Source organism: Lutjanus erythropterus, chromosome 8 (genome assembly GCF_056507025.1).
Source record: "Lutjanus erythropterus isolate fLutEry1 chromosome 8, fLutEry1.hap2, whole genome shotgun sequence".
Taxonomy (NCBI): Eukaryota; Metazoa; Chordata; class Actinopteri; order Lutjaniformes; family Lutjanidae; genus Lutjanus; species Lutjanus erythropterus.
Window position 1 is genome coordinate 20,516,438 of NC_139324.1, and position 14,708 is coordinate 20,531,145.

The 14,708-nt window shown below is 40.4% G+C and overlaps 2 protein-coding genes across 3 annotated transcripts in view; one reads left to right on the forward strand and one right to left on the reverse strand.

Annotated features, from left to right (window-relative positions):
• The window catches only part of fgf14 (fibroblast growth factor 14), a 144,207-nt gene extending 132,451 nt beyond the window's left edge, over positions 1-11,756 (forward strand). For both annotated transcript variants that reach the window (XM_084724863.1, XM_084724864.1), the window contains exons 4-5: positions 3,674-3,872; positions 8,081-11,756. In XM_084724863.1, coding sequence (XP_084580989.1) covers positions 3,674-3,872; positions 8,081-8,223 — 342 coding nt within the window. In that variant the 3' untranslated portion in view covers positions 8,224-11,756. The remainder of the gene's footprint in view (positions 1-3,673; positions 3,873-8,080) is intronic.
• A 1,040-nt stretch (positions 11,757-12,796) lies between these two features.
• Positions 12,797-14,708, reverse strand: part of itgbl1 (integrin, beta-like 1) — a 61,437-nt gene continuing 59,525 nt past the window's right edge. Inside the window, exon 11 of the mRNA XM_084724861.1 lies at positions 12,797-13,386. Within this exon, the coding sequence (XP_084580987.1) occupies positions 13,298-13,386 (89 nt within the window). The 3' untranslated portion in view covers positions 12,797-13,297. The remainder of the gene's footprint in view (positions 13,387-14,708) is intronic.

Sequence of the window (14,708 nt, forward strand, 5' to 3'; positions counted from 1 at the left end):
TTCCAGGCTGTTTTTTAATGTGTCGCTTAAGTAATCAGTGCTGGGCTAAACCTGGACCAGCATTGAAATGTAGTGCCTAATTACAGCAGCCAACCAACCTGCGTGCGGCGTGGCTCACCTTACGAGGAAAAAGTAGAATTAATTACCTAATTGAAGCAACTCAGGGAACCATGAAGGTAAAACTGCTTGCCTTCTAATCGGCTCAGCAACAGAGGTTGCTTTAGCATGAAAGAAGCAACCTTTGTTCAGAGAACAAAGGTTGTTTGGTTTGACAAATGAAGTGATGCAATGAAGACATTTGTTCTGTGTTGAAGAATTCACCCAAAAAACGTGATATTATTTGGGATATATGTGCTGCGTACTGAATGTAATATCCAGAGATTGCCCCAAACACATAAAAAGTATCTTGTTACAAATTACTAATACTTGCTCGTCAAATGTATATATAAAAAAATAATATGAGAAAATGTATTTAATTAAAATACAAATTGCCAGAGTGTGAACGGAGTGAAAAGTAACCAACTTCACCAATTTCAATGTTAGCATAAAAATTGAATCTGCTAAGTCAACAAACAACGGGCACCTAACACAACACAAGACTAACTTTCTTCATCTACCAACACGTCTCAGGTCGTGACAATGTTTTGGCCGATGCTCACTCAGAGTGTGAGCAACAGGATGATGACAGCAGTTCACTAAATGTCCTCTGGTGTCATGAATAACAAGTAAATTTCCACATCGTACCTTTAACTCCACTAATTTCTCTTTTTTTCTGTTGCATTTGAGTCTCATTCAGTAAGCTTGCCTTAGAATTTAATATCTAATCATATGTTGACTACAAACCTTTATCATAGCACCAAACACTACAACAGCTTCTTCCCTCTAGCTGCAGATCATGAGGAACATGTGGAATTAGTATCTTTCTGGTGCATTTACAAATTGACAAATCCTACTGTTTCTACATTTAAAATATTTTGTTATAAACTACATCTTGTGTTTTCTTGCTAGCAAAATGGAAAATACTCAAAAGTAATTAAATACATGCTTTAAATACATTGAACTGAAATATTGTTCATCTTTAGTAATATCCTATTCTGTCACTTGTCCAGACGGGACACAGTCTTCTCTGTCTGACAACTTGGACACAATAAGCAGCCATTTGATAAACTGCTGCTTGCTGCTGACACACACAGTAAATCTTAATGTGCCCGACAAAATGAATAACGACGGGGTCGAGGCTGTGCATCGTGCAGAGGGATTGTTTGTTTGTTTGATATGAAACATGCCAGACGGCCTCATGTTCAGGGTTTTATCATGTAAGGCTCTGTTTTCGTTGCTTTAGCCTGCAGTGTGTCTGCCTATTAATGGATTGTTTTGCTCGGCTGCTGTGACAGAAGCAACATTAATAGTTTTGATCCTAATCCCTACATTTACCACTAGAATAGTCTGAAGTTAATTCTCTTGTGTAATGTAATAGCTGGCGAGACAGACCAACATCATGATGTAGGATTTCCCAACACATATCCCACATAGCAGATCACCACTCTGACCTGCAATGACTGTTTGGACTGTATGACACTGTGAGTGCAAAGTGAGTATTTTAACGTCTCCGCTGATGCTTTTGTTATGCATCGTGCATTTGTGTGTTCCACTCAGAAATGCCCACGAGTCCTCAATCAAGGATAGAGAGGACACTTAAAATACAGCCGGGTGCTTCACAGGATCATTACGGTCATCCCAAGTGTCTCTCCGTTCCTTCCTGCTCTGCTCTGCTTTCAGCTGAATGCTGTCTAGAGGATAAGCTCTGACAGGGGTAATTCACCAAAGGGCTAATTACACCATAATCATGGCGTGGTGTGTCCTGTGTTCAGAACTGAGCATTTAGTCCATAAATAACATCCTGCGCAGCTTCAGTACTGGAGATTTATAAAGACAGAGCCCCACTGCTTTAGCTATAAAATCAAAGCCCGGTGAAACATGAAAATTTTACTGAGATATTATTGAGGATTAAAACAATGCAAATGTTTTCTTTAAGGATGGTAATGTCTGTCAGTCACTCTAACATGAACTGCTTTGAAATTTTCTGCAAACTTTCATAATCCCCAGAGGAAAAATCCTACTGACTTCAGCTAAGGTTTCTCTTGAATTTTCATCCAAGGATGCCTTAGGAAAAAATTAGTTGCAAAAAATCACCATAACGATATTCTTAGTATGTTGTAAGGGACCATGTCTCATATATTAATGTTAGCTATTTTGTTTTATTGAAACTCACCACTTTTTGTTATTTCCTGTTGATGTTTGGTTGTCATTGAGAGCATGTTAGCATGGTGAATTTAGAACTGGGCACAAAGCAGTCCAGCCTTGCAGGAATGGTCATGTCAGGTTGGACATATCAGCTAAAAGACATCAACACACTGGCTGAAACCATGTTTTTGTATGATCTTTACCCATATCATTTAAATACAGCTGAATCAAAAAGTTACAGATAGGTAGTACCAAAACTTTTTGTTTTAAGCCATCAGAGATTCTGTTGTGTGTTTCATTAGCACAGAAATTAGTTTGTTGTGTTCTGTAGGTTGAAAGGTGACACTCAATACAAAAAAACATACTACACAATCTTCATTTTTGTGAATTTGTGGCAAAGAAATTGAACTTTTCCTTATTTTGGGTCCTTCGACAGACTCCTCAGAGCCTCCAGATGCTGGCACTGAGAACTTATACTGTCAGTAGTTCTTTGAGCCAACTCAGTATGAACTGCCCACAACAGATGTGGTGAAACTCTCCATTGTGATGAGTGTGCTCTGATTAATACACCCCGATGAATGCCTTTATTTTTAGCCTGGCAGGGCGGACAATGTGGAAAAGCTTTTTATTACCCTTCTGGTTGGAGATGAATGGGCAACGGCGAAGAGAGATGTGGTGCCTCTTGTGTTCATTCGTCATTGCCAGATTGAGGTGTAAAGGATGGAGGAGTCACTTGATTAGTTCTATCATTATTCGTACAAAGTTCAGAAGGCAGTCATAGACAAATTGCTAATAGAAGATGTAATATTTGGGAAGACCGATTCCCTTTGGGTTTTACCAATTAGGAAAAAATGAGGAGCAAACCAAGAGTGTCTGGGTAGACATCTAGGTGGGAGGAAGTGCTGATATTTCCAGTGCTGAGGTGTTGGGGTCAGCGCTGAACAATATATACTTTCTGCCGGGAACATGAGCTAATTGACTAAACGAGTGCTCCTACATTTGATGTCAAGGTTAAGGCCAAGGAGAGAATGAGAGTTGCATTTCATCAGAGCAGGTCATTAGGCTCAGCTTGAATCGGACCTGATTATAGCGAGATACACTCTGCAGCGCTCATCCCTTTCATGACAGGTGGAGGTATGAAGTCCATTTCACCTGGCGAGGCAGTTACTGCGCCTGCCATAACACTATTCTCTACACTGTGAGTGTGGAATAAAGGTGGCATTTGTCCTGCTGACCTCCATAAAAGTTAAAATATAAATTATAAATCTGACAGCTGTTTCATTCTTACATAATATGAACCATGAATTATTAATTTGAGTCCACTGGAATGTCTTTGTCGTGTTATATTCAGATGAAATCTAAGTATTGTTTCTGGTTTGAAAGGCCTGTAATCTTACAATCTATCTCGTGCTTGTGTCTGTCTCTGCAGGAACTCTTTACAGCGGAGTGCAAGTTCAAAGAGTCGGTGTTTGAGAACTACTATGTGATCTACTCGTCCATGTTGTACAGACAACAGGAGTCGGGGAGAGCTTGGTTCCTAGGGCTCAATAAAGAGGGCCAAGCCATGAAGGGGAACCGAGTGAAAAAAACAAAACCAGCTGCTCACTTCCTGCCCAAGCCATTAGAAGGTACGTACTGTAATAAACACTCAGAGCAAGTGAGATCAAATAACTTTTACGACTGCACTTCAGAGTATTAGGGTTAGTTAACAATTTATTTCTGATGTGGGAGGCATAGCTAACATCTAGGACTAATTTTTGGTTTTATATTTCCAGTGAATTGAAATTACAGTGGAAATAGATAACTTTTTTAGCTTAGCTTTTTTTTTTATGAAGTAAATGGGCACAGATTTTCCCAGAAGAATTATGTCACCATTATAGACTATGTAAATGAATAAATTCATGGTTTTTCTCTTAATGTCTTCTTCTGAAGTTACTCACCATTCCACACCAATACCAACCCCTGTAGTTACTTGCAAAGCAATGTTATTACTATGCAAGGCACATCATTAAAATAGTTTTTGCTTGTTCTTGAATTCAATATAAAATTGTGAGGATTTCATTAGTGAGCTTCTTTCAGCTCTCTCACTTCCAACATGGCGTTGATCATCTGTCACTCACAGACTTCTGAGTGAAATGAAAAATGAAGAGTGATCCCGTGTTGTGTCAAAGTGTGTTTCTCTGTCAGATAGTGTTTCTGGTGCCCTCTGCAGTTGAGTGGTAGTTTATGGTTAGGCATGCAGAGTTAAGTAAAAGGGTACACATATCGATGAGGAGTCACATTTCAATGAGGCCCGGGAAATATAGATGAAAAGTCTGTCATGATAGTGAAGGTATTCCTGTACTTTACACACAACGGTGGTTGAAAGTTGTCCATTCATTCACATCTGTGGTCGGGACACAGTGGCAGCTGGCCAAGCATGATGTCCCTCTCTCCAGCAACGCTTTCCAGCTCTACCACCTCAGCTGGCTCCTTTTGATGAGCTTCCTCCAAATGTCCAAGCCCCACACTGTGTGACAGTCCAACTTAAAATATCCACAAAAAAAAACTGCCATACTGGCGAGCTGACCTGTCCTGGTTTATCTGCACTCATGTTGTGCGCTGTTCTTGTTTTGTCACATGTGACTTCATGCTGTATCTCACATGCTAACATGTTAATTTGTTTTTCAGTATATAAGGATAGGTGTAGTGATGTCTTCTTTTTCTTTAAGTTAGCAGTTTCCAAGAAAACACCAAAACCACCAAAACCAAGGATGAATTGAATCATTATCAGTTATTTTCTTTGCAGCCTAGTATAACTTAACTATTTCTCTAGACTGTGAAGCACTTTGACATGTTCATTTATTAAGATGGACATGGACACTGTAGTTTGTCAATCTCATATACACTGTCCTGCTGCCATCAACACTCACTAGAGCACCAAATGTGTATTAATCCACAGGTGAAAGTAGTCCCTGATAGATGCACCAATACTCCTGTTTGAGTATCATTTGCTAAAAACTACAGCGCCTGGCAGTTTTAATGAAAATACGGAACCTTTTTAAAAATCCATACATGTGTAGGAACTAGTATCCTTGGGGTTGAGATCCACAGACTGCAGAAATTGGTATGACTTGAGAGATGACCTAACACATTTGAGATTTGTTGACATTAAGAAAAATACTCAGTATCACCAGTTTTATCCTTGAAAAGGTCAGTTCACCCAAATCGCAAAATAACATATTTCCTCTTTTCAGTTAATGTTCAGGGGTTTTGAAATATCCACCTCCATGTTAGAAGGCCATTACACTGGGCAGCAGAAATCTCATATTTTAGCCAAAATACCCCCACTAAAGCTGAATCTGGTGGGCAGTTTCTGCTCACAGTAAGGTATTTTATTTCAAAAATGTGTTTTACTGAGGTTTATGTTGACAAAACTTTCTGACCTTGACTACTGACTTGTATGTGTGCAAGGTTTTTCACATTTCACCCTAAACATTTAATTTACACATTGGCAAAAGGCTACCCATGAATCCTTGTGCAATCATGTGAGCGAGCTAACCAACTAAATCACTGTGCATCACCTATCCATGACGGCAAATTAGTTAGCTAAAACATATTCTTCGATTAGCTCTATTTTTAGCCCAAGTGAAGAGACACTCTTGTGAGCAACAACAGATCATTTTGTAACTTCACCAGCAAAAGACTCTGACATACCCTCCACCTCAAAAACAAAAGAGGGTGAGGTTAACACATCTAAAATTAGACACACTACAACTGCTGCTGACATAGCAGCTACAGGTAAGGCACAAAAATATTCCATGCAATATATTTCTCTGCTTTGTGTCTCTATTAGCAAAGGGGTTCATGGACCAAAAAAAGACCCTGGACCTTGGACAGGGAGCGGTGGAGGGAAGGGCACGAGGCCAGATTCTGAATTTTTTCATTAAGTGAGAAAGATTCGATTTGCCTCCAGCCCAGTTTTAATGTAGGAAAGCCATGTTAAACAAAATATTTTTTCACAGCAGAGTATTTTTGCATACTTTGTATGTCTGGAAGGGAACTTTAATAATTCAATGTTTTGGGTGAGCTGACCTTTAAAAAAAAACAGGTGAAAGTCGGATTTAAGAAAAAATACAGCACAGAAACATAGTTTAACAGCTTTCTGTTTTGTTTTGTCTTCACTTATTTAGAGGGACTCAAGGGGCATAATTAGCATTTCTTCCCCATTTTCTTTTCAGTTTTTAGCACCTGAAGCAGTTTTCCAGTTGTCAACATTGCAAGAGACCTTGTTACAGTAAAAGATAGCACTTTAATGCAGCAGGAAATATAACGTTTAGGTGAAGACATAAATAAATCTGAATGTATTTGAATCAAAAATTGAAAATAATGAGGCATGACTACCCTTGTTAGAATACAAGACAGATGTCCCATACTATAAGACCTGATTCTATCCTTAGTAATGGTACAACTATGTGAAATGTCTGTTTGACATATTTTGTATTCATGTGCTGATTTTGCTGCTGTAAGCATACAGTGTAGGAGGCATGGCAGCTCTGTAAGTGCAGTATGAAATGTTGATAGTCCAGCAGATGCCACCATCACTCTTGTCAGCCACCAGCCTGATTGCTTCCCATCATTTAAACATGGAATCAAGCTGAAGTGTCCTGTCAAGATAGTAATACAGCTGTAGTGTAGTGGGTGTAAAGTGGAGGATAATGAGACACTTTTTGCTGTTTTGTTGAAAAGTGTGTACTTAGATTCAGAATTAGCCCTGAAGGAGACAGAAGCACGTCAGGATGGTAGCGTGAAGCCCATAGGCAAGAAATGTATCAGCTGTTTTTCAATTTGTAAATTGCAGACTGTCTTTATCGTATGTTTGGAGGAAGAAAAACTTTTGGTAGCACTTTATTTGAAGGAGTGTACATAAAACTGTCATATGTCTATATGAATGTTTATGGCTGTTGTCATTAAGTGTCATTCAATCAATTATGTGAATTATCTGAAGCCTTTTTTTTGGAGTTGATAACAGAAGTAGCTGGTGAAAGAACTTGTTTTTTTCATATCTGAGAAATGCACATGTGCATTCCCCCGCCATGCTAGCATTGCCAGTGTTTAGCTGAGTCTGGCTGGGCTATAGATCCCAGCTGGACCAGGGTCAAACAAAGCCTACAACATACATAGTGGCCAGTTTGATTGGGAATACAGTACCAGTGTGGTTTTCTCGCTGAGTTTGGTTCCTGCAACCTTGGGGCTGAGTAATTAGCTGCACAGCTAACCAAGCTAACACCAGTCACAGATAGCAGCAGACACCAATTAGCCTACTTTAGCAACAAGTAAACTAGCTAAACATTGTCCATCAGCGAACTCTGTAAGCAAAATCACCTTGGTACTGTACTCTTTGTCAAACTGGCCTTGTGACATTTAATGACACCTTTATGACAAGTCCAAATGGTACCACTTTGATTGAGGTCAAGAAAAATATTCATGACGCACTTATAATGGCCTCACGACAGCCACATATGACAGTTTAATTTAATGTTAACATATCTCAAGTTGATATCTCAAATCATGGCAACTTTGCATTAAAAATGACATAATGGACCAAATGACACTTTAATTTGTAAAGACCCCGTAATGTTTATGACAGGTGTCATGACATGGTTATGGCAGTGCAGTGTGAGTCTTAAGCACACCCCTTCAAATAAAGTGTTACCAGACTTTTAAAAAGGGTAGTAGCTGTTACTACTGTTAGGGGATAGTGCAAGACAGATAAACTCAAAAGTGCAGGGAAATTGTTCTTGCTAACCGCTTTTCTCCTGTCTGTCTCTTCCTCTCTCATCGTCTGCTCCTCCAGTCGCCATGTACAGAGAGCCATCGTTGCATGATGTTGGAGAGACGGTGCCCAAGGCGGCGGTACCTCCTAGTAAAAGCACAAGTGAGCCAGCAGTGATGAACGGAGGCAAACCTGTCAGCAAGCCCGACAAGCCCGCCACATAGCCACACCTGCCCAGTGCCCAGTGTGTGAGTGTGTGTGTGGAGGGGGGAGGGAATGTGACAGAGGCAGGGCCTTTCCCCGACTAGACTCCAGACCCTCTTTTCTTCTGTGGATCAGATCCAGGCGAACCTCCCTCCCTTTCCTCTCTTAGTCCTCCTCCCTCTGCCTCGTCCTCCCTTTCTCCAGCTGTCTCCACACGGACGGAAGGATTCTGAGGCAGCTGCGTTTCTCCAGCACAGGAGGGAAGAGGACCTCTGATCATGGAATGCCTTCAGATTCCTCTGAAACTGTGAGAATTCATGTGAATAACGCGTGTTTCACAGCCACGCTCGTGGTACTTTGCTTGCTGACGGTTCATTCAAGAAACCTTCCCCCCTCTCTATAAAATGCCCTGTTGCAGCAGAGTCTGTGTACCTTCAGATCTATTTTCTATACCACAGTTCACCAGCTATGTTCTGGGATAGAGACTGTATAGATAGAGTAAATATTTGGACTGTCGTCCTCTATTTTTTACGAGTATGTTCCCCTCTCCCTCTCTTTCTATCTCTAGTCACACACTTTTCTCTTTGTCAAGTAACCTAGAAAAGATAAAAACATTTTGCAAGGGAGTTGTGTGATTTTCTAAGAAACACATTCACACAGATGTGGCATAAAAAAAAACAAACGAATATTAAAAAAAAAGATCCAATTTTTTTTTCTTGCCTACAACATGCACACACACACTTACAGACAAGTTTGTGGGGTAAAAAAAAAAAATCCGAGATGTTGCTTTTTGTGTCTGATAAAAACACACTGGAGGCTGGCAGATAGCTCCTGCAATCATTGTTGATGAAGTGCTAATTACCGCCACTGCAATCAATGCGAGGAGCTCCCTACACACATACAAACACACACACATTTATAAACAGATGTGTGTGTGGGTGGGAGAGCGCTGTAAGGAATGGTGTATACATATCACTATCTAAGTCCCACCAGCGGTTCAGTCCGCCTTCTCTGGTAAATAGAAAACCTGAAGTCTATTTTTCTTTAATCTTATTTCAGAGCGTGGGCTCTAGGAATATCTCTAGGCCTTGTGGGCCTCTGTCCCTCACTCACTGACTTCTTTGGACTACGAGGCAAGGCTTGTGGCTTTGACCCAGATGGTCTATAACTGCAGCACTGGCAGCCATCTTATGGCAGTGTCTACTTAAGGCCAGAAGACAACATGGCTGAAAACCAGTAGGCGACATTTATACTGGCTGCATCTCTATTTGGTTCAGCAAACAAAAGCATGGGCAAGGTTAATATTGTGTTCTCTCTTCTTGCAGCAGTTATACAAGAGATGGCTTGTAACATTTTCACTGTATAAAACTTAGGGAAAATAACTATTAAAATCATAACTTTTTTAAACGACTAGATATTATTATTATTATTATTATTATTATTATTATTATTATTATTATTATTATTACGAGAGGATTTGTCTCCTAGCTCAGCATGCAGAGTCCAGTACTGATCATCTTGGCCTATCACGTGCCTGTTTGGACCTTGATTCCTGGCATGCAAAAACAGGTTCCCAGTCCCCACTGGGCCAAAGGTGCCTCACCCACCAGATACATCCATGTAGAGGACACGTAGCATTATCCATCGAAAGAGCCACACTCAGATGTATTCATTCTGAAATGACCAAAGTCTTTTTTCATCCCAAGACGAACTGATTCTTTAAGAAAAAAAAAAAAAAAACAGAAAACAAATCCTGATTCTCTCTCTGATTCTGATCCATCGAAGCTTTCACTGTGACAGCATTTGTTATGTCGGTAAGAATCAACTCTGCTCAGACCCCCCCGAAGGTCTAGACTGATGTCATTTTTTGGAGAAGTACGTATACCTTGAATTAATCACATGCATGTATTTTCTATACAGAACAAGGTATGGGTACCGTTCTTCACTCTCTTGTAAGCTGAAGAGCACTGAAGTTGGGAGTTGAATGGGCATGTTGTAGGCTACAGCACACTCACAGCTAATCTTAAGGGTAACCCCACTGCACTTTGTTTTTGCATTCACATCATGACTGTTAGCGGTTTATCGAAGCTCTTACCTGATCGATCGATTTATAACGTTTGTCTTGCTTTAATGATTTTCCTGATAGTTTTGTTAGGTAAGATTTAGAATAATAAGTAGACTGTTGCTGCTGTGTGCCGCTAAAACTACAACTAAATTAAGAAATTGAGTTGGTAAATATGATTTTAAGTTTATTGGGATTACACATGAGCATTTCTTATTCCAGCACATCAAAGCACATCAGTTAGAATTCAATATTTGTCTGTACAAAGCTGTTAATGCTAGAACAAAAATGGCATACTATACACACACGTGCAGGAGCTGGAAACCACTGTAATTGTATTTGGGGCGGACGTTCTGTCCTCATTACAGCCAATCATCCTTCACTCTTTACAAACTCTACATGCTGGGCTGGCTGCTGCTCCAGCCCTGCAGTCCAGTTAACTGGCTCCTCCAAGACTGACTTTATTTTTGTAAATGACTGGTGTGTAAATGTACATCTCTGTTTGGATCTCTGTAACCACCGTTTCTTTCGTTCGTCCATCTTTTCTCTCGTATACGGGTCGCGTGTGATGTTGTCTCCTGATCCCGATCACTTATGCTTTGTTTCCCCTCCTCTTCAGATGCGTTTCAAGGATATTCTTGCAAACTTAGTTCCTTTGTCGCTCTGTTTTCAATCTCTTATTTTGTACATTGTCCCATCTGTTGCATGGGGAGAGGATGGCATTGATGAACTGCATGTAGTAGGCTATGTCTATCAAGAACTGTTGGTATGTACCGCTAATTTTACATACATATATGCAACGAGTTTGTCTACACTATACAGTTTGTGTTTGTTGTATACACATATACAACATATTGAATAAAATATTTATATAAAGGTGTACTGTAATGTCAGTAACATACTTAATGCAATATAGTGTGCAGTATATTATTGCACCTGTCATTTTTGATGGGACAAAGAAAACAGAGGGGTTGGCTAGTTTAAGCATGAAAAAGGCCAAAGTAGAATTTACATTAAATTTTCTTTGTGACTTCTTATCTGTCCTCTTTTCAAGTGGTGACTGAGCTCTTGTGTCAATGCAGCTCTCATCCCCTGATGCCACCTTTCGAAGTGACATGGACATCCAGCATGCCACAACTGAACTATGTATGCCCTCTCTTTGTTTCCTCCACTTAGAGTTTAACCTTATCACTAGTATGAGTTGAGTGAGAAATGTCCATCACGTACTGTGCCTCCAGTACAGTGTGCGTTTCATGGCGTTTCATTGTTTGGTTTGATTTCCCGGTGGAGAAGAATAGGCACTATTAAAATGATTTATTTTCAAAAAATATATATACCATTGCAAGTATGCCCATTGGAGTTATGTCATGTTATAACAAATTTGTAACCATGTATGATTAAGGTCTTCGCATTGTTTTCCATGCAAATGTTGTGTCATGCGGCACATTTAATGTTTTATTATTAAAAAGAAATAAAAACCTCAAACAGTAACTGCCTCGAGCCTTTGACTGAATTTGTGAATTTGAGAACAACACACCACTTTGTGCCAATTAAAAACAGGCCCACATTATCTCCCGCAGTGTCCATCATATTCCAAAAATGTCACCTTAAAGGGGACCTATTATGCTCATTTCCAGCTCTATTTACATTTTGGGCTCCACTAGGGTTGGCCTGCATGATTCATATTTCAAAAGCATCCTTATTTATCATATACCGGCCCATTACGTAGCCCCTTAATTCAACCTGCAGCTGAAACAAGCTGTTTTAGCTCCCGTCTCTCCCGTCTCCTTTAGCTTCTCAGAAACCTGCCAAGGGGCCGCACGCCCTCTCCTTGTGAGCTCCACACAGACAAGACACCGGAGTGGTGGCTGCAGGCCTTCACTGATTACTGTACAAAAACACAACTTTATTCACAGATTTTGATAAAACTAAATTAAATTTCATGCAGAAAATATTTCTGGTCCTTATGGACAGATCGTGTTACTTGTTACATGTTATTAGCAGTTACTTCAGCCGCTAGTTGGCTAGTTTGTTCAGAGACTAAAAACTGGCGGCTATACAAGACTTCAGCACCCCGAGTGCTTCAGAGTACCATCTCAGCATGGAAAATAATGATACAGGGCACCGAATGTGATTCATTTGCTGTTTATCAGACGGAAAATGAGACAAGAATTCAGTTGGAAAAACAAAGCAAAAGGCAGCCGGAGCTGAGTTTTTCTGGGGACTGATTACTATAAGCAAGTAGACAACTTAATAACTCTATTCACTGATTTTGATGAAACTGGATCATATTTTACGGAGGACATATTCTCTGTTTTTCCCTCTGATGTCCTCCGGCTGAGTTTCCTGATGGACAAAGCTTTACTTGTTGTAAGCAGCTCGCAACTTTAGCCACTAACTGCTAGTTAGCTCAGTTAGCCACGCTGCTGACTCTGACTCTGAGACACTGGGGGAGTGTACAGCAAATAAGCAGCAGTGGATAGCTGCTTTAGTAACAAGTAAAGATACCTGTCCATCAGAAACTTGAGTTGAGCAGCCAGAGGACATCAGAGGGAAAACCAGAAAATATGAAACTCCTTTACAACTTTACCACTGACAAGCATTGTAACTTTACATATATATATATTTATATGATAGAAAACAAGGAAAATCATAATAGGTCCCCATTAAAAAATTCTGTCTAACAATTGTATTTATAATGTACCTGCATCCTATTACGTGTAGCCATCTGAAATATGTAAGCACTCCTATATTATAAAAAAAATTATACATAAAGCGGTTCTGGAAACAAATGTTTACAAGGTAATATGTTTATGCTTCTTTTACACCTACAACACCCAGTTTTAAAAGAATAATTTGTAACCAGTACAATAAAAGAATGAATGCTGTTAATTATGCAGAATCACATCCGTGTTTAGTTTTGTCTTCTCCAGGCTGTGGTGTTTTACCAGCCTGGTGGTGGCCATCGGTGGCGCTCTGGTCGCTCCGGGCAGCCAGGCTTCTTGTCTCTTAACACCAGTGTCCTCTCCTCCTCAGTACTCTGCTCCCACCCAGATTTCGCAAGCATTCCCTGTCCAGCCGTCCCAGCACTCACAGTTGCCACAATTGCACAGCCCATTCCCTGTGAGAAGATGTGAGAAGAAAAGCTGTGAATTAAGAGCTGTACCATCATGCCTGACCTTTAACAAGGTTCCTCTTTTCACACCCTGCTTCCCAGGGTGCAGCTCAGGCGGGGGATGGGGATGGAGGCTGACTACACCACTTAGGACAGTTTGTGGTTTTCCACTGCTTTTGCCCACACAGCAGAGGACAGAACTCTGATTTAATTAAGAGTGAAAAGATTTTTTGTTTTAGATATTTACCACCACCGCAAAGATATTTGAACATTATTGATATTGTTCAAAGCTCAGATATCCACAAATGGGACTAGTTTTTCCTTTGTCAAACAGAATTAACTTATAACACTAATAACACTTGCATATTTTACCAGAATTTGTGCCCCGGTAGTGACACAGTAAAGTCAGACTGTCTTTTTCATAAACTTTGACACTTAAAACCCATGTTTATTTTATGTACATTAGCAAATGAAGATATTGCTTTTAGAAGATTTGAGGTTGAAAGAAAAGAGTTCAGGATGGTTGGAGGACTGTACTTTAACTGGCTTCCTGCAATCTTTCCCTACCCTTAAAGCTCCAGTAGACAACACTGTTTTGGTATAATTGAGAAAGAATTTCATAAAAAACCTTCCAGCATATTGTAAATTCGGTGTTCTGACAGTGAGCTGCACTTCTGCACCTCCTCTGTGGCTCTGTTTTCAGCATTTAGAGAATCTGCCCCGTGACGGTAGACTTAAACCAATCATATGTCTTTTAGGACCTGGGGACTCCTACTGCTAGTGCAGCTGCGCGTGCACTTTCCTTCGGTGAGACCCTGAATCAATGACGGAAACTACTGCAGGAAAAGTCGCTATAAAGCAGCATTAGCCTAATTAGCCTAATGAGCAACATGCTCAACCCAGGAGTTTGTCAGCTCACTCGGTTACTTTTGAGTTCACCTTCAGTTGTGTTCATTCACGCGTGTCACGGAGCTTTGCGGAGTGCCGAGAGGACCGGGCGGAGGTGAGACACGGAGCCGACAAACAGCTGCTCAGAGCCGGGGAGCTCTTCAGAGGAGGGCGCTTCTGGAGGAAAAAAAACGCCAGACTTGCTGTGATGTCGGCTACTTTACAGGCAGGAAAGGAGCTCAGAGTGTATATTCCAAACTTTTGGGATTAAAAAGAGGGTTTATCTTCACTCCTGCTTCAACTTTCTGCAACAGCAACGAAGAAATCGTGGAGCTGTGGAGCAGCCAGACCAGAGCATTTGTTTTTGAAACTTTTGAGATGAAAAAGTGGATTTACTTTTACTCCTGTTCCTCTCAGCCCCTCTGCAGCAGTGGTTCACG